Source organism: Lonchura striata, chromosome W (assembly GCF_050655825.1).
Source record: "Lonchura striata isolate lonStrDom1 chromosome W, ASM5065582v1, whole genome shotgun sequence".
Lineage (NCBI taxonomy): Eukaryota > Metazoa > Chordata > Aves > Passeriformes > Estrildidae > Lonchura > Lonchura striata.
This window is the reverse complement of record NC_140743.1, coordinates 28050876-28078128: the sequence shown is the minus strand read 5'-3', so window position 1 is coordinate 28078128 and position 27253 is coordinate 28050876. Positions and strand designations below refer to the sequence as shown.

General features: G+C 46.2%; 1 protein-coding gene across 1 annotated transcript in view; it reads right to left on the bottom strand.

The window, feature by feature from the left end:
- Window positions 1–27253, bottom strand: part of LOC146763159 (ubiquitin-conjugating enzyme E2 R2-like) — a 141137-nt gene that overhangs the window by 33395 nt on the left and 80489 nt on the right. Inside the window, exon 2 of the mRNA XM_085571311.1 lies at window positions 2721–2807. Within this exon, the coding sequence (XP_085427437.1) occupies window positions 2721–2807 (87 nt within the window). The remainder of the gene's footprint in view (window positions 1–2720; window positions 2808–27253) is intronic.

Here is a 27253-nt window from a genome sequence, read left to right as displayed (position 1 = left end):
AGTTTGTCCAATGTCTTTGGAGAGGTGGCCCATTCACTCTCCAATCCAATGTCACTTTTGGGAAAGTATAAAAGATGGAGTCAGGTAATAAACCTTCTTCTTTACCTTGCAAATAGCAGGTAGCTCGCATCGTGCTTTCACGTGTCCTATAGTGACACGCCTCTACCCATAAGGTCCCAGACCCGGAGTAACCAGACTGTATAAGCCTCACATCCCCATCATGCAATGTCTTTGTGCTGGTTATGGAGCCTTTCATATGTCAGGGCCTCAGTGATGATCTCAACCTCTGGCTCCCCTGTGGGTTGTGAGGGCCATTAATTCTTATCCTTATCTGGGTTCTCTGATTTCATCTTAGATCTCCTTTTTTCCACAGGGGCGACTGCTGCTGGCTGTGACTGCCTTTGTGGTTCAGCTGGAACCTGGACAGTTATAATGTCTGTGGGTTCCATTGCTGCACCATTAGGCTCTCCCTCTTTGAGGCAGGGGAGGGTTTCTCACCAGCTAGGGAAATGTAATCCTTCACCAGAACTCCCACCCAATATGTGTGGTTCATTGCTGAGCTGGGCTATGGGGCAGTATTAGGCACTGGGTCAGCATCCCTAGTCTCTGGTGCTGTGTCAGGTTCTGCGGCAGCATCCCTGTTCTCTGGGGTACGTGTCAGGGTGGTTATCCAGGTCAATCTTCCCTTATCTCTGAAAGCTAAATAGAACAGGCTTAACAGGCATATTAGCAACATCAACCAGTGTATGATATGAATAGCATTTAGACAGGATCTGAACCCTTCGAAAACTAGTGGGGTGGACCCAAAGACCTGGTTGAAGGGTTGGGATAAAATTTCCCCCAGTGTCCATTTCCTCACAGCAGGTACAATTATTAAAGTAACCCTAAAAACATACAGTTAGTGTGTGATAGCTCTGAATCCATGTGCCTGCCTTCCAGAGGAAGTTAAAAATCCATGAATTCCTCACGTTATTAACCCATAAAGAAAACTGAGTAATAGCCACAGTAGGCTTAGTTATAGGGCCCGTGTCTAGATAAGGGCCTGCAAATGGGAGAAATACATCCATGACCATGTGCCACCCAAACCAGGGTAAGCTAGACCACATGGTGACACCTAATGAGGTTTCTATATCCAGTACACAAAAATTACATTACTCAAGAACTGCTATTCCTTTGTTGTGCTTTTTTCTATCAATGCCCTTGAGCCTTACGTTGGGTGCCAAAATCTGTCTTGATTTGAAAACACCGGTGTCTATTAAGGAAGGCAGGAGCCTTCCTGGAAATGGAAAATGTAAACGCCCCCTCACTCCAAATTATTATAATTTTGAAATTAAGGGGCTCTCAGGCAAAGACATGGGAATAGAAATAACAGTTCTTTACTAGGAAAATTAAAAATACAAATACAATAGTACAAAAAGAGAAAACAAAACACTGACAGAGTCAGAATATGACCTGACACCCTGTTGATCAGAGTATTGGTAGCAGTCCAATTGAATGGTGGCTGCAGTCCTCCTGGAGTGACAGATGTGGTTCTGTTGAAGCAATGATCCTGTAGAAGGGTGTAGTTTTCCTCTGAAGGTCTGGTGGTGGTGTAGATGGGCCTGATCTTCCTCTGGGAATCCAGTGCAGAAGAGAGCTGCTTCTCTGGGAATCCAGTGGGAAAAGCCTGTCTCTGTTGTTCCAAATCCCTGATTATATCCAGATAGGAATGCTTGGCTCCTCCTCCTGGGTGGAGCCGCTTACAATGAGATGATGTAATTTTATTAGTCATTCAGTGACACTCAATGGCCCATTAAGAAAAGATATCTCCCAGGAGGGAGGATTGGTTGTGGAAGAGATAAAGAAAACTATCAATTAACAGAAGATAACTGCCCCACTTCTAACAGATGGAAATAGACTACACACCCCCATTTCAACCTAAGACAGTCCTTGACAACTTTAAATCTCTTCAAGCAGCCCATGAAGAAAAGGTTTTCAAGCTAGGGAGTGCTTCTTTCTAAAAAACCTTTATATAAAATCATTCTCCTTCTGAACCTGCTATGTAGTTGTACCATTATCCAGTTGTGGACTTCATAGCCCAGTGTTACACTCTGAACACCACTCAAACATGCACTGAACTAAGGGCCTCTTCAAATTGATTAGCAGACACTAAGTCAACATGTATCTGTTCACTCTGGTCTTAGGGTGACAAGGCTGTGCATGACTCCTGAAGCTTGACTCCAGCTCTGGTTCTTTCTGCAGTTGGAGCACCCCATGTCCAAACCCCTTTATCATAGGCTGCCTGCTGCAGGAGACTTTTCCCCAACACTGCTTGTCTCATCGCAGAATTTTCTAGGATATACTCAAATTAAAAATGTACTTGAAAGGTGTACAAACAACTAGTTGTCTAAGTATCCCAGTACAGCAAGACTCCACACACCTGTTTAGGGAATCCAAGAATACCCTAAAATTGCCAACGCCCATGACATGATGCTTCAGCTGGGGCTGCTTGCTGCACTTGCAGGTATGACAAAGGCTCGATCCCTGCCTACAGAAATAGCATTTCCTACAACATTTAGATTTAACTCTGCAACCATGAAGTTGACATTTAAACACAAAGATCTAACCACTTTAGTTATGGCTAGAGATGTTTAGTGCCTTCAATACTTCCAGAAATTTAAGGACATAGGAATCCTTTTCACATACCGGAGAAAAAATTATTAGCTTAAAAACCACTTTACCTCATAAATGTTGGGGTGCCACATTTTGGTCAGGAATCTGAAGGTAGGTGGTGAATATGGATAGTCAATAGGAAATTTAATGTGAGCCTGGAAAATAAAGCAAAATATTTTAATTATGAAACAGAATAAAGAGATCAACAAGCAACGATTGCAGTGAAAACATGGAAAACATTCCATTAAGTCCATTAAATAGCTTGTTTTATATATCAGTGCCCATGTGGACTCACAGTATAACTCTACACAATTTCTTATGAGGAAAATACTAACTGAACAAGAAAAATCTAAACACCAGGCCTTACTTGGGCTGACAACACTCAGAAAACAATCCATAAGGCATTTACCAAATCCTAATTCAAGAAGTACTATCCAACAACTGTTGTTCAGCAGAATAAGCTAGATTTGAAAAGCTAGAACTCAAGATATAATTGCATTCTTTCTAGGTTTAAAACACTTTCAGGATAAAAAAACTTGCTAAGGTGAAAAGACTATTGGCGATTGGAGAAAGATGGGGACTCTGAGACAGTCAAAGAATCTGAATTTATTGTGAAGTACAACTGCTTATCTACTTATTCTAGGAAGACTAATAATGTTTTACTACAATGATTGGGTTAATCATCACACAAACAAACAAACATTTTAAACATCTCTTGCTTGCAGAAGTTGATGTAATTTTCTTTTTCCTGTAAACCACTCTGATTTAATCTTCTTGCAATCTTGAAAGCTGTTTTTCCTTGCCAAGGCATCCTGTTATCAAATCTCATGCTAACCAGGTCCAAGGTCCATCATCTGTCTTGTGTATCTCAATTAAGAACTGTTGTATTGTGTTATTTGGTTTGTCCCTGTTTTTCCCTCATTTATGGTTTCATCCCAAGTTGTCTCCCCTTCCCTAAATGTCAATCCCATTCCCACTCCTCCCAAATCCCTAGAAATTTCCTTGTCAATCCCCATATCCTGTCCCTGGCACCTTGTCTGTCACTCGACTCTCCAGCCCCTCTCTCTAGAAGCTTCCACGAAGGGTGTCAAGTGATTGGCCAAGGGCTAGGGGTCCCCCCTCCTCAGATCCCCGATATGTTGTCCTGCTTGTCAATTACTTCATGTCCCACTCCCCTCTATCCCCCTCATCAGTGGATAGCCAAACCCCTCCCTTGTTTCCACCCCCTAAGAAAAGGGGCTGCTCCGGTCTCCTTGGGGGCTTTTCAGCATTGTATCCCCTGAGGCCAGGAGCTTCCCAGAGATACCAATAAACCTTGGATTTATACAACCTGGATTGTCTCCTCCTGGTTCCCTCACCATTGCCGACAGTGCCTTCCGAGGAAAGGGCTCATAACCCTTAGCCACTCTTCCGCACTCCTGAGCACGGAAGGGTGTCCCCTGCAGCTGCTGTGTCAGAGCTAGCAGGGAAGCACCAAGAAGACTCTTGGTGGACATTGCAGCAAAGACCTGTTCTACATTTGCTAGTGCAAAGATTTTTAATTACTCTTTATCTGTGGAAAAAAAATAAATTATTGAATACCTGTTCAGTTGAGATCTAAAAGGTTGGGGGGTTTTTGCCTTTCTTGTGCGAGTTACACTGGTTGTCCTAGGGTGACTTTATGATGCTGTATTGTATCCCCTACTGTCTGCTTTATGGCAGATATAAGTCCTGTGCCTTTAAGCGAGCTTGAAGAGAGAAGGGGGGGAAGTGGTAGAAATTCCTTTCACTGCTTGTGTTTAAAAACAGAGATATGGGGCTGGGTTTTTCTTCCAGCTCTCAGCCCTGCAGCAGTGAAGACAGATGGAGAGTTCCCCTTTGCTTTTATCTAGTTTTTCTAGTAGCTAAAGCAAAAATGTTTTCCTGGGACTGTGGCTTCTTCTTCTGGAACTGTTCAGCTTTTCTCCAGTCTGGGACACCATCGCCTGGGGCTCCCTCCCACATCGCACTGGCCAGAACACTGAAGCCCAGCACCGGGGCACCAAGCCACACCCACAGAAGGACTCTGAACCACAGAAGGACTCTGAATTTACTATCTCTTCAGAGCAGATAGAGGTTTTATTATTTCACATTATTAATTCTATTCATGACTGTGAACACCCTGCTTGTTAAATAAAAAAGTTCTTTTTTCCACTTTCTCCAGGGGATTTTTTTCTGAACCTTATGTGGAGGAGGGGTTGACAAAATCTTCCTTCTTCAGGGGAGACACCATTTTGGGATGTTTCATCCTAAATTTGTCTCAAACCGGGACACTGGTCCATCTACCAGTGTTTCTAATACTATATTTCTTGCCACCAAAAGCATTTTCCAAGTCTAAATATCATATGTTTGTTTAATAAATCAGCATGACTTGATGAACCAAATATTTAACAAGATCCAACACATAATAAAAACAACCCAAGGACTGAGATTAAAAATGCAAGAGACAACAAAACTCAAGGTTGAGCTAACTATAAGTTTTCTTGGAAGAACCTGTGTCTTCCACACAGGTAGAGCTTCTAGGTGAACAAAAAAAAAAAAAAAAAAAAAAAAAAAAGCAGCAGCAGCCATGATTACAGAGTTTTTTCACTGAAAACCCCAATTTTATGTTGAGACAAAAAGATCAACTTAGGCAATATTTTTTTTTTTTTTAATAAAGCAGTAGCTCACAGAACCATTTACATCCCACAATTTCACTGATGTAAGGTAAATCAGCTATCTGAGCTTAATTCAGCCAGGCTACTAGATACTAGAGAGTGTCAGAGTTTTAGGGCAGCTTGTTGTTAGGTCAGTTGCAGTGAGACAAACTAATTTAGGAGGAGTAAAGTCAGTCCCCCACCTACAAGTACCCAACCATTACTGCATTCACTTTATGTTTAACTCCTCTAGCTAAGCTTAAACTGAAGAAATATTGTTTTGGTGTCCTGATTTTAGCTGCCTGCTCACCATAGCTCTTTGACACCACTGAACACAGTGTGTAGAGATGACAATCATCAACCTGTTCCCCCCTTCCCCACTTTATAACTATCATGCTTATAGTCCCTAGAAAAAGAATAAACTCCCCTGAGAAGACATCTGGCCCAAGCATGTAGTGATAGACAAAACAAAGGAATGAATCCTTGGGAACATGGGGTGAGATTTATGATAATAGGAAAATTGTACTATGCATGTAGTGACTGTATATAAGTAACCCTCTTGTAGAATCACGTGTCCATGTTAGGTTAGAATCCCCTGTGTGTTAGGTTACCCTAAAAACTGGATCAAAACTGGTAAGGCAGAAACAATATCCTTTAAAACTAGAAGTTGAAGGGGAATCCAGAGTCTAATAGAGGATTTCAGGGAATTGGGATTAGTGATAGAATGTGAATCAGAATATAGTACATCCATTTTGCCAGTTAACAGGATGTCATCGGTGGTTTACAGTAATAAATCTGAAGGATGACTTCTTTTGCATACCTCTCAATAAGTAAAGTTAGGGCATTTTTGCCTATTGTTATAGATATATAATATTGGCTTTTTGCAAATATTAAAATGGATTTTATATGTGTAGTGCTAAAATAACCTTGTTATAAAGATATAGTTTTTATTTTTGTTGTTAATTAATCTTGGACATAGTAGTGAAATAGCTGATATAAGTATGCTTGTGTTAAAACGCCTGCTTGGATGGGATAACATCCAATGAACATATGAAGAAGACACCTGCTACAGATATGCCAACTATCAGCACTCACCATCTGAAGACAGTGTGGACAAAGGCCCAAAAACTAGGGATGATAAGAATGGACTGAAACCACAACCAAGGAATAAGCATGCTCTAAAAAGGTGGATCCAAGGAGAATATATGCGAAACAATTCTTGGAACATGTAAACTAATTTGGGGAAAAGTTTACTATGCATAAGGGTCTATGAATATGCAACAGGCTGATGTAAGGGAAAAAATATTTAAGGGGTATTCACAAAGATAACAGTGTGGTCTTGGCAATAGTGTGAGAGGTTTTTACTCTAAGACCAATCAAGTCTTAGCTTAGTGAGTCGGGTTATAAAAGATGTGAGATTCTCCATTAAACGCCTTCTTTTCACCTTCTGAAGACTGGAGTATTTTGTTCCCATTCCTGATTCAACAGTGACATTTGGTGACCCCTTCTGGAATCGCAGGACAGATGTGACACGCGGCCCGAGACATGCAGCCCTGGCAGCCCTTTGCTATCGGACGCCTCTTGCCCTCTTGAGTGAGGTAACACTGACTTTGTCCCCTGTTTTCCAGTGAAGACTTGTCCCATTAGGACTGTGGGCATCAGCCCTGGGAGGCCGAGAACTGAGTAAGGGCCGGTTTTTCCCAACACAGCAGACTGTCTCTTAAAGTGGGTGCCTGCTGAGGGACAGGTTTTCCTTAAAAATGGGGAACCACCTTTCCACAGACAAACAACTAGTTCTTACCAAGTGGAGGAATGTCATACCTCCCATGGGAGTCACAATTTTGGATAAAGTGCTCTGTGATCTGCTGGCCTGGACCAGAGATCACAGGTTCCCAGTAGATGTGAGTGCTGCATTCAACCCAGGGACTTGGGAAGACCTAGGCAATTGTTTGTTGGAGGAGGTCATCAGAGGGGATGCAATCGCATCTGCACTGGTCACCATCTGGAGATACATTTCCAAAGCCTTACTAGGCAGAACCCCGAGGGAGAGCGAGTCAGAACTGGGAGTTTCGGAAAGTGAAGATGCTGTTTCTGTGTTCAGTGGCATTTCAGGGATCAGGGAAGAGGCGGGCAGAGCAATGCCTGGCCCTGTCCCAGCTCCATGTGGGCCCACAGGAGACATGAGGGCACCCCACAGAACCTATATATTGCCTAGAGACTACATCACACCAACATACCCTCATTCCCAAGACTATGTCAAGCCAGAATATCCTTCACCGGACGTCTGGCCATGGAACGCCCCACCCCAAGCATGGCGCTGGCAGCTTCTTCTGCCCTTCAGGCGGCAGTGGGGGTGCCCTTGCCACAACTAACAGTTCTGGAATTCCCGGCGCCGCATGGGATGTATCGGCTCTGCTGGCTGCGGGGCCGCGTTTGCCGACTCCCTTTTTTTCTCCACTGTGGCAGCCCAGGGACCTCCCAATTCCTGGGCAGCCGGCTTCATTGCCTACGCCGCTATGCCCCCACCCCCTGGATCGCAGATGTGGGCAGGGCTAGTGCCGCCTGCACTCCAAGACACAGCAGGGTCCTCTGCCCCCTCAGCTCTTTCATTATCAGCTATGGAGCCTGTGCAGATGTATGGGCCATGCCCCTCTGTACTGCCGGAACGGGTAGTGGAACTTCTGTTCCAGCCACTGGCACACCCTCCACCAGCTGCAGGGTCCCCATCTTCATTGGCAGATCTGGTGCAACTGCCTTCTCCTTTGCCTCCCTGTACACCATACAGACTGGCTGACTTAATATCTTTTTCAGTGCTGTCGCCTGCTGTGCCGCCTTCTGCAACACAGCAGCACGCCTTCGGTGGAGCCTCCGTGTCCTTGTCTGTCCCACCCCCTGAATGAGCTGCCCCCCATGCCAGTGGCAGAGGCCGCCTTCCCTGCTTCGCCGTCTAAAGCGGCACCACCACCAGCAACTGGCTTCTCAACGACACCATTCATGGTCATGGCCCCGCCCTTCACGCTGCCTGCTGCTCCGATGACCGTGCCACCCCGTTGCAACACCAGAGGCAACCAGCTTGCTGGCTCAGCAATCCACTATGCAACAGGCTGCGATTGGTCCCTTCATACTGCCACCTGCAATGGGAGGACCTGCTACCCCACCAGCCATGGCTCCAATCCCTACTCTGTCATCGATGACTGCCTTCCCCACCCCGGAGATTGTAACTGACTCCTCTATTCCACAGTCCGCAGCCGCTTCTTCAACTTTGGTACCTCTGACCAACCCGCCTTCCTCTGCTGGCTGCAGGCTGTCTCTCTCAGCCCCGTCCCAGGAGGCGAGCAGTGATAGCAACAATCAGCAACATCCAGCCCCCTGACAGGGGTGTGACCTGACGTCGGAAGGCCGATGCCGACAGGCAGGGACAGTGTCTCAGAGGAACCTCTGAACACTGCCCTCCTGTCGGGTGACTATGCAACCGATAAACCCCTGCCGCTTCTGGGATTCAGTCAGGATGAGGGCTTTGGAGGCTGGTGATTGGGACTTGATAGAGTGGGTAGGCATGCCAGGGGTGGTCTCACAAGCCCACCGCTCTTGTGGGAAGGGGCCGCAACTGATGGTCAGACAGTTCATCTGGCATCTCAGGATGGGGCACAGAGGGATCAGGGTGACGGTGTTCCACCACAGGGTGGAATCCAGGCTTTTCCCATGCATAAAGTGGCCCCGAATACGGGACAAACTGACAGGCACAAGGTCATAGCCTGGCGTGTTGTTCAAGATTTGCAAGATAAGGTAGCGAAGTATGGGCTGGGTTCTGCACAAGTTATGCAAATTATCAGAGTGATAAACACTGATCTGCTTGCTTCCTATGATATTAGACATTTAGCCTCTGTATTGTTCCAGCCTGTGGAATTTGAGGTTTTTAAGAACAATTGGAGACAGCTGGCCGAAAGGATAGCAACCGAGAATTCGCAGTTGATTCAGATGGATCCCAGATCCTATGTAGGGGTGGATGCCTTTTCTAATCCTGATCTTCAGGCTACCTGGGACCCTCTCATACACAAGCAGGGTCAAATGATAGGTTTCATGGCATTGTTGAAAACCATGGAAACGGGCCACAATATGTGAAAATAACTCAGGGAGTGAAGGAATTGTTCTTGCCATTTGTTGAAAAAATTGCAGCAGCTTTAGTGAAGCAGGTTGAGGATGATAATTTGAGGCAGGTTTTATGCAAGACTTTATCAAGAGATAACACAAATTATGATTGAAGAAAGATCATAAATGCTCTGCTGGATGACCCATCGTTGACAGACATGATCGAAGTATGTTCTAAGACAGGTACTGTAGACCACAAAATGTCTGTTCTGGCAGCTGCTTTGCAGACAGGCCTGGCACCCTCAGGGGATGGCCAACGTAAAAAAGGGAAGAAAAAGGGAAAAAAGAAAGAGGGAACACAGATGAAAAAAGAAACAAACACTAATTTCTTGTGCTCAGGGTGTGTGTCGTGGTTTGACACAGAAAGAGAATTTTTTCCGGAAGGAAGAGGTCAATTTGGATATTGACCAATTGAAAGTAGACACGCCTCTGAGAACACAGAGGGGTTAAAAGCAGAATTCCCAGGGGAACTCGCTCTCTTTAGTTCCAGTCAGCGTGCAGTGCAGCCTCCCCTGCCCAGCAACGAGCTGAGTGGGGGAGGGGAAGCCCCATGGCCTGACAAAGGTAGGCCTAAGGGTAAAGGGACTGGAACCGGGCTGGCCCCTGAAGATGGAAGGGTGGAAGAAATCTGGGATGTCTCCATCCCCCCCCAGAGTTTCTCTCCCGAGACGGAGAGAGAAAGAGACACCGGCAGTTCTGTCAGCAATTCCACCGCGAGGAAGGCGAAGCGGGGGGAGATGCAAGGTGCCCAGTGAGTGGGAGTTGCTGGATGTCCGGGCATCGAGCCATCCCTGGGAGTTCGGACTTTTAACCCTTTCTTGAGAAATGAAAGCTTTGTGAATTTTCCTTTCCCCTCTTCGGTTTGAAAGAGAGGAAGAGGGACACCTTGGACCCTGGGATGTTAGAAGGAGGAATTCTAGATGGGAGGGGGACAAGGAGTGGCTTTTGGCTGGACTTTTCCGTGTTAGCCACAACCTGAACCAATCTTCTCCTCCAAGAGAGACTGTGTTTTGGGAGGATGCCAGTGAGTCAAGAGACCTACTTCAGCTGGGAAAAAGACAAAAGTGGAGTGAACGGAGAAAAGGTTAGGGGGTTTGTGGTGGTGCCCCCTTTCCTGGCAAGGAAAGAGAAGAGAAGAAGATCTCTGTTCTTGAGCCCTCGGCCCCAGGGGAAAATGGGGGGGACTGTGGTCCCAAACAATGAAAAACTGAACTGTTGTTTTCTCCCCTCTTGGCAGGGCATCCTTGAAAGGAAAATCCTAAAAGCAGTCTGTCCATCCATGCATTGGTGGTGAGAGCACTGTGCATGGAAAGGAGAAGGGTCACCATGGCAAACTTTTCTCCGGGCGGTGCCATGTGTGACATGGAAACACAGGATGTGGAGCTGTGTTTCTTGGGGGGTCTGTGGCACAGGAGAGACTCTGTTCCCTCGATGGACTGAGTATCGATTGTCTGGAGAGTGGAAACCTGATTGGGGTCCAGATTGTGTCTCACTGTGGTTTGTTGGAGTTGGGTGGTGGGGGGAGGAATGTTTTGCAAGGTTTTCATTTGATCTTTGTGTGATTTTTTTATTCTTTTTTTCCTTTCTTTTTTCCCTTTTGTAGTAGTAGCTTAATAAAGTTTTTTCCCCTGTTATTAAGCTTGGGCCTGCTTTGCTCTGTTCTAGATTCCACTTCACAGCATTCAAGGAAGGGATCACATTTTCATGGGGGCACTGGCATTGTGCCAGTGCCAAACCATGACAGTGTGCAAAGCCAGGTCATTTTGCAAGTAAATGCAAGTCTACCTACCATGCCAATGGCCAACGTTTGGCAAGTTTGGGAAATGGGGGGATGAGTGAACAGGGCAACTGCGCTCTGGCACAAGTGATTCCTCAGGGCATGGCACCAGCACAGGTTTGCTCAGCTGACTCAGGGCAAGCACCCATGGCTCTGCCAGGGTGGATGTTCACACTGCAACAGCAGTCATCTTAGATTCTTGTCATGTACATAAGGTTCCTCTGGATGCATTTGGGCCTTTAGGTCAAGGACTGAGTGCATTGCTTATAGGACAATCTAGCACTACCCTTCTGGGAATCTTTGTGCACCCAGGTGTCATTGACTCTGACTTTATGGGACAAATTTGTGCCATGGTTTCCACGCCCACACCCCTGTCACTATTCCAGCAGGGATTCATATTGCTCAACTTGTGCCTTTCCATTCATGTGTTCCCAGGGCTGGCCAGCGGACTCGTGGAGATGGTGGTTTGGGATCCACAGGACTGCCACAAGTCTTCTGGACTGCAGACATTTATGCTCAGGGACTGCAAATGACACGTACCATGATTCTACCAGGTGCCAGCCCACCTCAAATTCATCTGCAAGGTTTGATTGACACCAGAGACGATGTGACAGCCATCTCCTCCTCTGCGTGGCCCCCTGTGTGGCCTTTGGATTCTATGGGTCCCACCATCGAAGGATTGGGGGGTACAACACAGATCTTTATAAGCCAACAGGGTGTGTTGAGCAAAAACACAGATGGGCAGACAGCCATGGTTTGGCTCTATGTCACTGCAGCTCCGATTAATCTCTGGAGACAGGATGTGTTGGCAGCCTGGGGGGTACGGATTGGGACAGATTTTTAATAGGGGTCACTGCACTGAAGGGTGCAAAATATCTTACACTGTCTCTGCGGTAGCTAGTGACCAGACCCATTTGGGAGAACCAGTGGCCCCTACCAAACAATAAATTGGTCGCCCTTTGTGACTTAGTTCAGAAACAGCTTCGGCAGGGACACATTGAGCCTTCTACCAGTCCCTGGAACACTCCTGGTTTTGTGATGAAGAAAAAATCAGGGAAGTGGAGGTTGTTACAGGACCTCCAGAAAGTTAATGCAGTCATGGAAAGTATGGAGGCATTGCAGCCTGGTATGCCCTCACCCACCATGCTCCCTGTGGGATGGGAAATCTTGATCATTGATTTGAAAGATTGTTTTTTTACTATTCCTTTACATCCTGATGACAAACCAAAGTTTTCTTTTACCATACCTGCAATTAACAATACTGAACCAATACAGAGATATCAATGGAGAGTTTTGCCGCAGGGCTGCAAGAACAGCCTGATTATTTGTCAATGGTATGTGGCTCAGGCCTTGTCCAGAGTCCACAAGCAGTTTTCTGACGTGTATTGCTATCACTACATGGATGACATCCTGGTGGCAGCATCCACCCAGGATGAGTCGCTGAGGATACAGCCTCAGCTGTTCACTGCTCTGCATTCTTATGGGCTGCAAGTGGCTCCGGAAAAGGTCCAACGCCATCCTCCTTGGAAATATTTGGGGGTCAAGATTCTTGATCGAACTATTCAACATCAAGAGGTGCAATTCACAGATTCTATTGCTACCCTGAATGACGCCCAGAAATTGCTAGGGATCGTCAGTTGGTTACGTCCTTATCTGGGACTGACCACGGCATGAATGTCCCCACTGTTCAATCTTTTAAAGGGGGACCCTGATCTGAATTCACCTCGGAAATTGACTCCTGAGGTGCGACAAGCTCTGGAGGAGGTCCAACAGGCACTTTCTGATTGCCAGGTCTATCAAGTAGATCCTTCCATTGATATCACTGTCTTTATTACCTATCCAGACAATCATCCTACAGGTGTCATTGGCCAATGGAGTGACAAATGGCTCGATCCCTTGCACATTTTGAAATGGGTCTTCTTACCCCATCAACCTAAAAAGACAGCATCCCTGTTGTTTGACTTGATTGCTCATTTGATAATCAAATGCCGTCAGCGGTGTTTGCAATTGATGGCAGCTGATCCCACGAAAATTATTCTTCCAGTGGAGCAGGACACCTTTGAATAGAGCTTCATTAACAGTGCTCCTTTGCAAAGTGCACTACAAAACTTTTCAGGGCAAATTGTTTATCATCTGCCCAGTCATAAGTTATTGCAGATGGCAAAAATGACCAATCTGTCCTTGTGGCCAAAAAATAGTCGAGGGCCAGTGTGGGCACTCACCGTCTTCACTGACAGCTCAGGAAAAATGGGGAAAGCCATTGTCACTTGGAAGGATGAATCTAGATGGCAAGTGCTGGAAGACCATGAGTCCAGCTCAGCCCAATTGGTTGAGTTAAAGGCTGTTGCTATGGCATTCCAGAGATTTTCTCAGGTGCCTCTGAACTTGGTCACTGACTTTGCCTATGTCACAGACATAATCAAGCGCTTGGATTGCTCACTTCTGAAAGAGGTCAATAATGCAGCTTTGTTTCAGTTACTGAAAGCCTTGTGGTGTGCAATTCAAACCCGGGTTCAATTGTATTATATCCTGCACATTCGGAGTCGTACCACTTTACCAAGTTTCATAACAGAAGATAATGCCAGGGCTGACAGGCTAGCTAACCCTGTGTGGGTAGCGCCTCAACCTGACAAGATTGCACAAGCCAAAGTGTGTGGTAGAGGGATTTTGAAGTTTATGTTTAAGAAATTGTTTAAAATAATTCTAATGGTTTGTTCCTATTCACCCCTGTTCAGTTTTCCTAATAGTCTCTCCCCAGAGTTGTTTTCCACCTGTTTTCCTGCCTTTCCCCATGTCAGTCCCAGTGTATACCTCTGTTATTTCCAGATCCTTCCCTGTCCATCTTCCAAATCCTGCCCCTGCAGCTTGTCTGTCATTATTTGCTACACCCATTTATCTAGAAGCTTCGCTGTCAGTTATATTTCCTTTCACTCATTGATATATTAAGTATGCACTCTCCTCTTCCCTATTGGTTTTATGTTTACATATATCCACCCCATACTCCTCCTATCTAGTCCTTGATTTTTTGTTAGTCTGCCCCCCCCCCCGGGGACAGCTCCCCCTTAAAAGCCGCTGTTTTTCTCTACTTTGCGCCCTTTGCCTCAGCCTTTACTTCAAGTTGCTACACTGTGCCACCTGTGTCGCTGCTCCCTGCACAGGGAGAAATAAAGACTGCTCAGAGACGCAAGCAAGGGTCCTTCCCTTTTCCTTTGCCTTGATCCTTTGACGTGGGTCCACTCTTATTGGCCATTTCTGCCTGTGGCTGAGGCGGGGAGCAGCCGCTTGTGACACGCACTTAGGGGAGAGCGGGTCGGAGCTTGCCGGCAGCCTGTGCTACCCCCTTCTCCTATGACCAAGGCGCGGCATCAGCTTGGTGCCCACCGCATGGGGCTCCTCGAGGCAAGCACCCGTGGGAGAGACTGTCTCCAGGACATGTGGACGTCTCTGTGCAGTGAAGTCCGTGGACCGTCAAGCACTGCTGGTGAGACCACACACTTTGTGGTTGACATGGCTCCCACCGGACGGGAAGGAAAACCCCCTCCAGTGCCGTGTATTCCAGATGCGAGGGGAACCTTCCCCTGGATTGAGGACATTCTCCGAGGCTTTTCATTCCCAGGAATTTCCGGTCTCATGAGTATCCCGGTGGTTGGGACGGACCCAGATGGGGTACTCCAGGCTCTGGGTGGGGGTGGCTCCCGCGGATAAGGGGAGATGCAGTGCGCAGCATAAACACCCCCCAGCCGGCGATCCTCGGGTCCTTTTTCTTTAGTTTTTCATTTTACCTCAGAGAATGGGTGGAAAAGAACTTAGCAGGCAGCCTCAGTCACAATGGGTGGGAGACTGTCTACTAGGGAGAGAGAAGTTTATACCCAAGTTAGGGATTCCCTGGTGGGAGAGGGTTTTTGTTTGTCAAAGGGAAAAGTTAAGAGATTTGTTAAGTGGATTTTCTTTCATTTTCCAAATACTACCCCCGATGAGGTAAAAACACTAAAATTTTGGGATAAGATCGGAATTGAACTTGGAGAAGATGCAGTGATGGATTGTGGATCAGGAGGTGATTTTTATCCTCTTTTCATAAGACTGAAAACTATCACATTAGAAATGAAAAAGAAAGTGAGAGAAAATTCAAATAAATCTTCCCCAGTTCCTCCTGAAACCCCTGCTCCGGTCCCCCTTGTTCCTGACCCCCAGCTTTCCAAACTGGGTGAGTTGGGGGAGCACACCACCCAACGTAGGTGCAGGGCAGCCCCCACATTGTGGGATGTCTCCCTGGCTCCCCACATCTCTCCCAGCACCCCTCTGGCTCTGGCAGGACTGATCACCCTGTCAGAGCTCCTTCCCTAGACCCTAATACCTCACCCCCTTTGCCTCAAGAAAAACCTGTAGGTTGTCTCCCAGACAGTGTTTATTCCTCCCCTTGCCCAGAGTCACAAAATGACGGATGCCATGTGGCATGGTCCCCATCTTGTGGTTCTTCTTCTTCTTCCCATAATCCCTTTCTCCCTTGCTCCCTCCCCCTGTCCCAAGACCCTCCATGGTGTTCTGGCTCCTTGTCCTCCCATCCTCAAATTACCCTGTCTCTGCCCCCTGTACCTCCCTCTGCTACACCCCCTGGCCAAACCACCGTCCCTCTCGGTGCTTCTGCTTCCTGCCTTGGCTCTGCTCCTCACCCTGTGGGACCATCCTGCTCACCTCCGGTTTCCCACGATACCATGGGAAAAAGGAGGGACGAGGTGGAGGACCAGATGTTGGACAGTGGCAACACAGTCATCTTCACAGCACCTATTTCTTACAGTGCTAGGGGAAGGAGGCCAAGATGGGCACCTTTCCCCTACAGCAACATCAAAGAATTATTCAAAACCCAGAAGGAGGTTGGCCGGTCAAGTGAATATTTTAAAGGTTTTCTAAGGACCACCCTTTTGGCAAATGTTCTAGTTCCCAGGGACCTGAAAGAAATATTTTCCAGCCTATGTGGTCCATCAGAATATAGGCTGTGGATAAAAGCCTGGTGGGAACGGCTTGCCAACCTCCTTCCAACTTTATGGAAAATTGAAAAAATGGCAAATGACGAAGATGGCAAACCCCTCAATATAAGACATCTCATGGGGGAGGGTGAGTGGGAGCAATCCACAACCCAGACCAAGAAAATTCCTTAAGACAGTCTTAGAGATAATTAAGGTGGAAGAAGAAAAGGCCTTTAACTTCCTACCCACTAAAGATCCTTTGCCCAGTCTTGTCTCCTTAAAGCAGAGACCCGATGAAGTGTTCCTAGATTTTGTAGACAGGGTCAGAGAAGTTGTGGGAAGGAGGATTCCTAGATCAGAAGCCCAAGATGACATCATCATAGACATCGTAACCAAAGGCGCAAATGAGGACTGCAGGAGAGTCATCCTCAGCCTTCCTTCATCGCCACCACCATCTCTGGACTTAATTATGGAAGAGTGTACCAGGAAAGCAAAACTTCCTCAAAGAGAAGCACCAAAGAAAGCTACCATCAGAGAGCGGGCGACAGCAGTCGCAGACGCTCAGCTACCTCCCATCTCACTGCAAGCGTTGAGACAATATCCCTGCTTTCACTGCAAGCAGAAGGGACATTTTATAAGGGACTGCCCCTATCTGGGGAAAGCCCCCCCGGTTCCACCAAGTAGGGGAGGGGAAAGGGAGCATGGGGGGAATGACCAGCAAAAAAACTAGCGCATGAGCGCGATGCTGCCCCACATGAGGACATAAATGGGGCAGGGTGCGGGGAGGATGATTGCCAACATCATGTTAATAGCCCCTTTGGTTTGTTTTCTACCCAGAACACCTTACCCAATCTGTGATATTTACCGACTTGGACTGGAAAGAGCTTTACATGGACCCAGAGCTGGACACCAAGCTCTGCAAACAGTTCCAATCTCTCTACCAGCGGGGATTTGAGTACCTTGTCGTAGGGGACACAAAGCATACACCCTGTGAGATCGAGATTGCGCCGGGAGTCCTACCACCTATCACAGAGCATCTTGTTCTCATGGCACGCTGTGTCCATCCCCCCCTCTTCCTTCCAAAGGGTCAGGTCATCGCTCAGGCCATTCCATTGCCACAGCTTTTATGGGACAACCTGGACCTGTCCGCTTACTACACTGAAGTGGTGGGAGAGGAAAAGCCCCTTATACAGTGCGGCCTTAAGAGTGAGGGGTACAATATCCAACTTCAAGGGATCATGGACACCAGTGCAGACATAACGGTCATTCCACTGCACAAATGGCCATCACAATGGGAACTGCAGGACATGGACTGCAAGGTCTTAGGTGTAGGGGGCACACAATTCACAAAACAATCCAGGAGCATTGTCCAAATTATGGGGCCTGATGGGCAAGTGGCAAATGTATACCCATTCGTATTAAACAAGTTTACCCTATGGGGGAGAGACTGCATGTCTCAATGGGGGGCCAAATTAGAACTGCCGGCCTCTCAGGGTTTTTAACAGTGGCCACTGAGAAAGTGCCCTACTCAGAAGTTAAACTGGCTGAGACACCAGTCTGGGTAGATCAGTGGCCGCTCAGTAAACAGAAATTAAAAGCGCTCAATGAACTTGTGGAGGAGCAGTTGGCCAAAGGACACATCATAGAGACCAACAGCCCCTGGAACTCCCCGGTGATCGTTATCAAAAAGCCAGGGAGAGACAAGTGGTGGCTCCTTCACGACTTGAGGAAAATTAATAATGTAATCAAGGACATGGGGTCTCTCCAGCCGGGTATGCTATCCCCATTGATGCTCCCTCAAAATTGGGAATTGGCAGTGTCGTGGTTCGACACAGAAAAAGAATTTTCTCAGAAGGAAGAGGTCAATTTGGATATCGACCAACTGAAGGTGGACATGCCTCTGAGAACACAGAGGCGTTAAAAGCAGAATTCCCAGGAGAACTCGCTCTCTTTGGTTCTGGTCAGCATGCAGTGCAGGACTCTCCCCTGCCTGGACTGTGGCTGGGTGTGGGAGGGGAAGGCCCATGGCCTGACTGAGGTAGGTCGAAGGGTGGAGGGGACTGGAATCCCCTGCAGATGGAAGGGTGGAGAAAATCTGGGATGTCTCCGTTCCCCCCCCAGAGTCCAGAGAGAGAGAGAGAGAGAGAGACAGCAGCAGCTTGTCAGCAGTTCACCGCAGGGAAGGAAAAGAGTGGGGGGGGAGGGGGGGGCGCTGCAAGGTGCCCAGCTGCCTGTGGGAGCTGGAGAATCCGGGCAGAGAGCCAGCCAGGGAGTCAGGACTTTTAACCCTTCCTTGAGAAATGAAAGCTTTGTGAAATTTCACTCCTTCTCGGTTTGAAAGAGAGGAAGAAAGACAGCCTGGACCCTGGGATGTTAGAAGGAAGAAATTCTGGGTGAGAGGAGATGATGGAGTGGTTTTTTGGCTGGACTTTTCCTTGTTGGCCACAGACTGAACCAATTTTTCTCTTCCAAGAGAGAATGTATTTTAGGAGGATGCCAGTGAGCCAAGAGACCATGCTTCAGCTGGGAAAAGACAGAAGTGGAGCGAACACAGAAAAGTTAAGGAGGTTTGTGGTGGTGCCCCCTGTCCTCAAAGATGAAGAAGAGAAGAAGATCTCTGTTCCTGAGACCCATGGCCCCAGGGGAAAATGGGGGGGGGGACTGTGGTCCCAAAAAAAATGAAAAACTGAACTGATTGTGTCTCACTGTGGTTTGTTGGAGTTGGGATGTGGGAGGAGGAATGTTTTGCAAGGTTTTCATTTTGATCTTTGTGTGTGCTTTTTTTCTTTCTTTTTTTCTTTTATAGTAGTAGCTTAATAAAGTTTTTTTTTTCCCTGTTATTAAGCTTGGGCTTGCTTTGCTCTGTTCTCGATTGCATTTCACAGCATTCAATTGAGAGATTGCATTTTCATGGGGGCACTGGCATTGTTCCAGTGTCAAACCATGACAGGCAGTTATTGACATCAAGGATTTCTTTTTCCAAATTCCCCTACACCCAGCCGATGTGCCATGTTTTGCCTTCTTGGTTCCTTCCATCAACTGAGAAGCCCCAATGCAATGGTACCATTGGTGTGTTCTTCCCCAAGGAATGAAGAACTCGCTGACCATCTGCCAATGGTACGTTGCCAGAGTCTTGTCCCCAGTGCACGCCAAAGCATGGGAGTGCATCATCTATCATTATATGGATGATGTACTCATATGCGCCCCCGATGACAACACACTCACACAAGTTCTTGATGATACTATTATTGCTTTGTTTGCGACAGGATTTGAGTTAAATCATGAAAAAGTGCAGACACTGCCGCCCTGGAGATATTTAGGCCTCAAAATCACCAACCACACAATAACACCACAGCGGTTGGTGATCAAAGATGAGCCCAAGACCCTGCAGGATCTCCAACAGCTGTGTGGAGCCTTGAACTGGGTGAGGCCTTGGTTGGGCCTGACCACAGGTGATCTATCTCCTCTTTTCAATTTGTTAAAAAGGGGGCAGAAGATGGATGCCCTGAGGACATTGACCCAGGAGGCAAGGGCTGCCTTAGAAAAGATCCAATTAGCTCTGGGAGGTTGGTAGGCCCACCGCTGCTGGCCTGAACTCCCCTTCAATTTCATAATTTTAGGGAAACTGCTGCACTTGCATGGGTTGATTTTTCAGTGGGACAGAGGTCAGAGGGACCCCCTTTTGATTATAGAGTGGGTGTTCCTTGGCCACAGCCTGTCCAAAAGCATCCCGCGGCCGCAGGAACTGATGGCCCAGCTGATTTGTAAGGCTAGGGCACATGTGCAGTTGCTTGTGGGGTATGATTTTGCATGAATTCACATACCGATTTGGCTGTCCACCGGGAGATTAAATAATGAGACTTTAGAACATCTACTGAAAGAGAATGAGAACCTCCAGTTTGCCCTAGACAGTTACCCTGGGAAATTGACTATTTACCAACCTGGTCATAAATGGTTTAACAGCTAATTCCATCTGGTGCCAAAAGAAATTCAAAGTCGTAAGCCCCTTAAAGCCTTGTCCATTTTCACAGACGTGTCTGGGAGTTCCCACAAGTCTGTAATGACTTGGAAGGACCCCCAGACTCAGCGGGTGGGAGACCGATGTTAAGATCATTCAGGGCTCCCCTCAAGTAGCTGAGTTGGACGCTGTCGTCAGGGTCTTTGAAAAGTTCCCCGAACCTATTAACATCGTGACTGATTTGGCTTATGTGGCAGGGGTGGTGTCTAGGGCCAAGCACGCGGTGCTCAAAGAAGTCTCAAACCCAGTGATTTATAAGTTGCTCTCCAGATTAGTACAGCTGGTTTCCCACCGAGAGCAACCCTTTTACATCATGCATGTGAGATCACACTCTGATCTCCCAGGTTTCATCGCGGAGAGTAACCGCAGAGCTGATGTCCTGGCCACACCGCTACAGCTGGCTGGCCAAGGCAATGCCTTCCATCGAGCAAAACTCAGCCATCAGCAGTTCCATCAAAATGTGTCTGGTCTGGTCCGCCAATTCCATCTGCCACGTGACCAGGCCAGACCAATTGTGGCCACATGCCCACAATGCCAGGGGTCTGCATTACCATCACTGGGAGCAGGGGTAAACCCCAGAGGTCTCCAAAGTTATGAAATCTGGAAGACTGATGTAACTCATGTACCCCAATTTGGCAAGTATAAATATGTTCATGTCAGTGTGGATACCTTTTCTGGTGCAGTCTATGCCTCAGCCCACACAGGGAAGAAGGCAATGGATGCACGGAAACATCTAATACAGGCCTTCTCTGTGTTGGGGATTCCAGAGGTCATAAAAACTGACAACGGGCTGGCCTATGTCTCCAGGGCCTTCAATAAGTTCCTGCTTGAATGGGGAATCAAACATCAAAATGGAATTGCATACTCCCCCACTAGCCAAGCAATAATAGAGAGGACTCATCAGAACCTGAAATGAGCCCTGGAACATCAGAGGGATAATGCAGCACAGTCACTTTGTTTCCTCTTTTGCTGCCCTACTTCCTGGCATCCTCATTAGTACCTGTAATTCTGGTTTGCTATTTTTCTTCTATTTGGATAGAGCAAAGCCATAGTGAAATCTATATATGTCAAAAAAATAAAAGTCTTACTAGATACCATGCTATTTGACTGAAAATACAAACCTAAATGTTTCTACCTGAAACACAGGACTCCTTTAACATAAGCACCTTAATATACAAGCACCTTAATATAAAGTACAGGTACAAAGGAAGCATTTGAGTTTTTAAAGTATTTTGTGCTTTTTTGTAACGATCTGCTGCAGCCAGGCCACAGACAAGCTCCTACTGACTGTGCAGGTACCACCAAGGTCTCCTACAGATCATCCACTCTGCTATGGTAAGAGTTGCAGCACTTGCAGACAGCACAAGGATTCCTCATCTTTCTTTGTAACAGGCATAACCAGGCTCCTCACTGTGCACATCACTTCCCATAGCTACATGCCTTATGATGGCTCCTGACAGCATGCTGCTAACTACACCACACATTTAACACACAAGAAAACCAACAAGAGCAGGAACAACAGGTCACTATTGAGTTGTGTTAATATCTAATCCCAAAGACTTCCCTTTAATGCTTCTAGTGCATCAAGCATGCAATTCATCTAATGGATGCTCCTCTTCCACATTAAGCTGGGATTAGTGCATGCAGTATTAAATGTGCCAGAGAAAACATTCAGTAAGTACTAGCAGCCTGTTTCTTACATCAGTGAGGTAAGTTTAAAGCACCTTGATATCATGCAGTTTCAGAACCTGCAAAGCAGCATTATAGCTAGCCACACTGTGTTGTTGACTATTTGATGAAGTAAAAATGAATGTAAACCCAACATTATTATTTCAGCTTCAGCTATTATGACTTGGGCCCAAAGTAATTTCTTGTGCCAGAGCTGGGCAGCTACTTGGTGATTTAGCCCCAGTTCTAGGTTCATTTCCTAGCAGCACCATAATAATATTTATTGACATACATTGTGCTTTTAGAGAATTAGGAACACATCTCTGATCCAAGTTAGAAGATGAGTGACCAGATAGATTAAATCTGAGTCCTGAAAACTCCCTTGATGCTGTAGTGGACATATGAACACTAACAGCAGCAAACTTCTGTATTATCTGCACTCTTAAATAAGGAATTTAAATCAAATACCTGAATGTGAAGAGTGAATTAGGTCTCATAAAAAAGATGTGAAGCTTCTAAACAAGAAATAAAATAGAGCCACAAGTCAATGGGGCAAAGATGAGTCATGAAGTGAGGTTAACTTACACAGAGACTGGTTTGACAGGCAGAAGTCCATTCTTGTTTCACACTAATCATACCTTGTATACACTTAGTAATTTAGTTATCTGGGGCATTACTAAAAGCTGTGTCTTCCAGGGAAAACTCTTCTCATATAATTTTTTTCCATTTACCAAAACTTCTTTGAACAGTAAGTTGTTATTAAATATTTCTCTGCTGTGCTGGTTTTGGCTGGGATAGAGTTAATTTTCTTCACAGTGGCTAGTATAGGCTATTATATTTTGGATTTGTGCTGAACACAGTGTTGATTATACAAAGATGTTTTTTTTGTTATTGCTGAGCAGGGCTTGCACAGAGCCAAGGCCTTTTTTGCTTCTCACACCACCTTGTGAGTGCACAAGAAGGTGGGAGGGGACACAGCTGGGACAGGTGACCCCAACAGACCAAAGGGATATTTCAGACCAAATGGCATTATGCTAAGTATATAAGATGGGGGAAGAAGGAGAAGGGAGAGGACGTTTGGAGTGATGGCATTTGTCTTCACAAGTCACCATTACATGCGACTGAGCCCTGATTTCCTGGGGATGGCTGAACACCTGACTGCCCATGGGAAGCAGTGAACAAATTCCTTGGTTTGTTTTGCTTGAGTGTGCAGCTTTTGCTTTCCCTATTTAACTATCTTTATCTCAACCCACGAGTTTTCTCACTTTTATCCCTCCAGTTCTTTCCCTGATCCCACTGGTGAGGGAGGAATCCAGCAGCTGCATGGGGCTTGGTTGATGGCTGGGGTTAAACCATGACACTGTCCGTGTACCTATGTTCATAAAGCTGGGACGTTAAGTCACTCAACTCAAACTAAAGCAGTAAGCCTGCAATATGAAAGTCAAAGTTACAATTACACCTTTAAAGCAAGTGCTTTCACCCATATATTAGTCTTGTTGCTCCTTAGATCTGAAATCAGAACTAACAACAGACATGAAGACAGGGTTGAGATGAATGATAGGGGAGGGATTTAGTACAGCCCTATTAAGCTGGTTTGCATTCAAGCTCTTATGATCTCATACATTCACATTCCTGTTGCCTGGGCCATTTCTCAAGGTATCCAAGTAAATAAAACTACTCTGAACAAGCAGTGCCTGGAAATCAAACAATATTCTTCTAACACTATTCAAAATATTTTTTTTTTAATATTGCCTCCCTTTGATAAGCTAGAAGTTCAGTCTGGAGGTGCTAGTCTTCATGACAATACCTGCTAATGGCAGTGCTACTCATCTAGAGATTGAAATAGCCTGCAGAAGTCAGCTGCATTGTCGTGGTTTGGAAATGGTGCTCCCCCAGTTCAGTGCCCCCACTGAGACTCTCCCAAACCAGATGCCATTCTCTTGTTCCCCTCAACTTCCCTTCCCCCTTCCCACTCCAGGGATGAAGTTGAAAACTGGAGGCACAAAAGGTGAAAATCATGGGTCAAGGTAAAAAAAATTTACTGGAACAGCAATGAGATAAGAAAACAAACAGTAATAGCAATAATACTAATGAAAAAAACATACAAAGAGGGGGTGATTTGCATGCAAAATTCTCACCAAGCCCAGGACAATGAAAAACAATGGCAGACAGACCCTCTCCCGCCCCAAGCAATGACATAAGGTTCTATCAAATAACACAATGTCTTGGCCATGCCCCCTCTGATGCCTTGAAAATAGACTAGATATTCCCAAGAAAGTTAGAGTGAATATAAAAGCAAACCTTTACTTGAAAGCTTTCAGATACACAATATGGTGAAAATGTCATGTGGTATAGTAATTCCACAATTTTTATAAGGTTAGTCAATTAGTATACTTATCATATACTATCCAGTTAAAAGGTTAGTTGGTTAGGTAATAATTCCTGGGGTCCTTCCCCACTGCAAGCAGTCCAGAAGTTTCTTTTGCCTCACTTTTGTTATGTCTGGTTCAGATTCTGGTTGGAAAACAGAACATCCTTGTAGTTGGTTCTCTTATTGGAATAAGACTAAACAATATTTAGGAATGTGTTTAGAAGGTTAGCTTATTGTTCCTAAATGTAGGGAAGAAAGAAAAAATACTAGAAGCTACAGCCATGCTTTAGCAATCTACAAATCTAAAAATATATGAAAAATATAAAAAGCTAAAAATCTTAAGCATCACCTCCCACTGATCTGGGCTGGAACCAGGACATGCATTTAGGATCTCAAACAGTTCAGGAGTTAGAGAAGATATTTCTTTCTTGCAGTGCATTTTACTACAAGGAAGGTCCATGGTATTATCCAGTTAATTGTTCTTCTCAGTTTGAACAACGCAACAACCACTCTGGCTCTGGCTAGAAAAATGCATTGTCAGTGCTCTCGAATCAGGAAGCATCCAGCTTCAGACAAGGTAGCTGTAATGCTCTGGTGTGGAGAGCTTGCTGGGGACAGAAAGCTGGGAACAAGGCTGAAAGCTGAATAAGAAGTTTACCTTAGGCAGAGAGGCCACCTGAACACTCCTGAAGCTGTTTATCTCCCTGGTTGCACAACCAAGCACAGTCCCACCAGCACAGGGCCAGTAGGTGCACAGGTCAGTTTTGTAGTGCCCATGGTTTGACAGAGAGGTTTTTTCCTGCCTCAGCAATATGTTTCAGGGTGATAATAGCAAAACAAGAGCATTTCCACACAGGTCTAGACTTCTGAACTCCTTAGTATAAACCATTAAGATGCAGAAGTGTTACTTAAACAATTTTTTTCCCAAACTTCAGGTCAAAACCCTCAGAGATTATGCAAACAAGCAGATTACAGGAGCACCTACCTACATTAGGCTAATGTATAGCAGTTGTATGGCTTGAAATCAGGTTCACTGGGTGTTGGAAAGGATGGATAAATATAATTGCCTGGCAAAAGATTTACAATAGTACAGCCAGGATGAAAATAATCCCCCCTACTGGCTGGACAATACCCTTACCTACAGATAGGTCCAAAAGTCAAATGGACTGTTCCATCTCAACCCCCAAAATGTATGGTTCATCCCACACCTATAACCCTACCCTGAAACATTAAGTGTCTGTAACTCCATTGGCCCAAGTCTTGTTCCAGCCCACCTTGAAGCCCCCTAATAAGGGGTCTCCGAGGGGCCAGATGCCGTCTTGGAATCCCCGCTCTCTTAGAACTTCCCCTCTCTTAGATCTTCCCCTCTCTTGGAACTTCCCCTCTCTTGGATCTTCCCCCCTCTTAGAACTTCCACCCTCTCCTAGAGCATCCTCTCTACCCCTTGTGTCTCACCATCCCCTCAGGCCTTGCCACGTGCTGGGTCTAGGAGCTCCAAGCAAGACCTTTCACCATCCCTAATAAACCTTATATTCTAAGAGCAGCCTTCAGAGATCTCTCGTCTCCATTCATCTAAGCCGTCCTGGAGCCCAGCGTCCCTACAGGAACCTTCCTGTTTGGAGCTGGTCACAGTCATTAAAAGAAGGGAGAAACAGTGTCGTGGTTTGATGCTGGCCAAACGCCAGGTACCCACAAATGTTCACTTAGCTTCTTCTGCTACAGTTGAGCAGATGAGAGGGGAAAAAATTTATGAAGGGCTCATGAGTTAAGGACTGTGAGAAAACAAACGCTCTAAGGATAAAACAGGTTCAAATTTAAAGGTATAAAGTAAATTTATTATTAACAGAGTCAGAGGAGGATAATAAGAAGTAAAATAAGCTTTTAAAACACTTTTTTCCCTCCATCCCCTCCCTCTTTTCCACTGATAGCACATGGTGGCAAAGCATGGGGGTATTGGTCAGTTCGTCATTTGAGATTTTTTTTTGTTAGCTCAGGGAAAGGAGTCTTTTCTCTGCTATGCCATAAGGTCCCTCCCACGAGCAGTCTTCCCAAAACTGTTGTGGTGTGAGTAATTCGTCCATGGGGTGCAGTCTTATAAGGTTAGGCTGCTCTAGTTTGGAAACAAGGGCCTTTTCTCTCTATCTCTGGAAGCAAGGGCTCTCTCTCTCTATTTGAGTCTCCCACTAGATTACAGCGTTCTCTGGCATCCACCTGCTCTGGCACTAGCACTTTTCCCATGGGCTGCAAGTGGATCTCTGCATCCCCTGTGGACTTCATGCATTATAGGGAGACTGTTTCACCGTAGTCCTTACCACGGCTTGCAGAGGAATTTTGGCTCAGATGCTTGGAACACCACCTCCCCCTTTTTCTTTTCCACTGACCTTGGTGCTGCCATGTTGTTTTTCTTCACATCCTCACTTCCTCTTCTTCTCTGACTAGAAGAAAAATTGCAGCTCATAGGTACCATTGCCAACAAGTTCCACTAATTCAAAGATTCCTGCAGGACCCTGCAGCACTGAGAGTTTGATTTCATCCAGGTTCTGCATCGGGGTGTCGCCCGCCACATTTTCGCCATTGGCCATGTGGCCCCACCGCCACCACATGGACAGTGGTGATTGTCTCAACGTTGTCACTATTTAACGGTTGTCTTCATGCAGGGCATTGCCTGCAGGGCGGTTAGGTAGGGGAGGCCAGGTAGGCAAAGCTTGCCATGGGCTGTACTGGCAAGGCAGCGGCTGCAGTGCCTCAACACCCCTGGGGAAAAAACTGCATGTTTTGATTTTCTTCTTAAATATGTCATCACAGAGGCATTACCAACCTCTCTAATTGGGCCAGCAGCATGTCCATCTTCAGAGCCATCAGAGACTGGCTCTCTCGGACATGGTGGGAGATTCCAGCAGCTTCTCACAGAAACTACCCCTCTGGCCTTCTCCCACTACAAGGAAAATCACCAACCAGGCTGTGTCAAATCAACACACACAGGTAACACTGATGCAACTG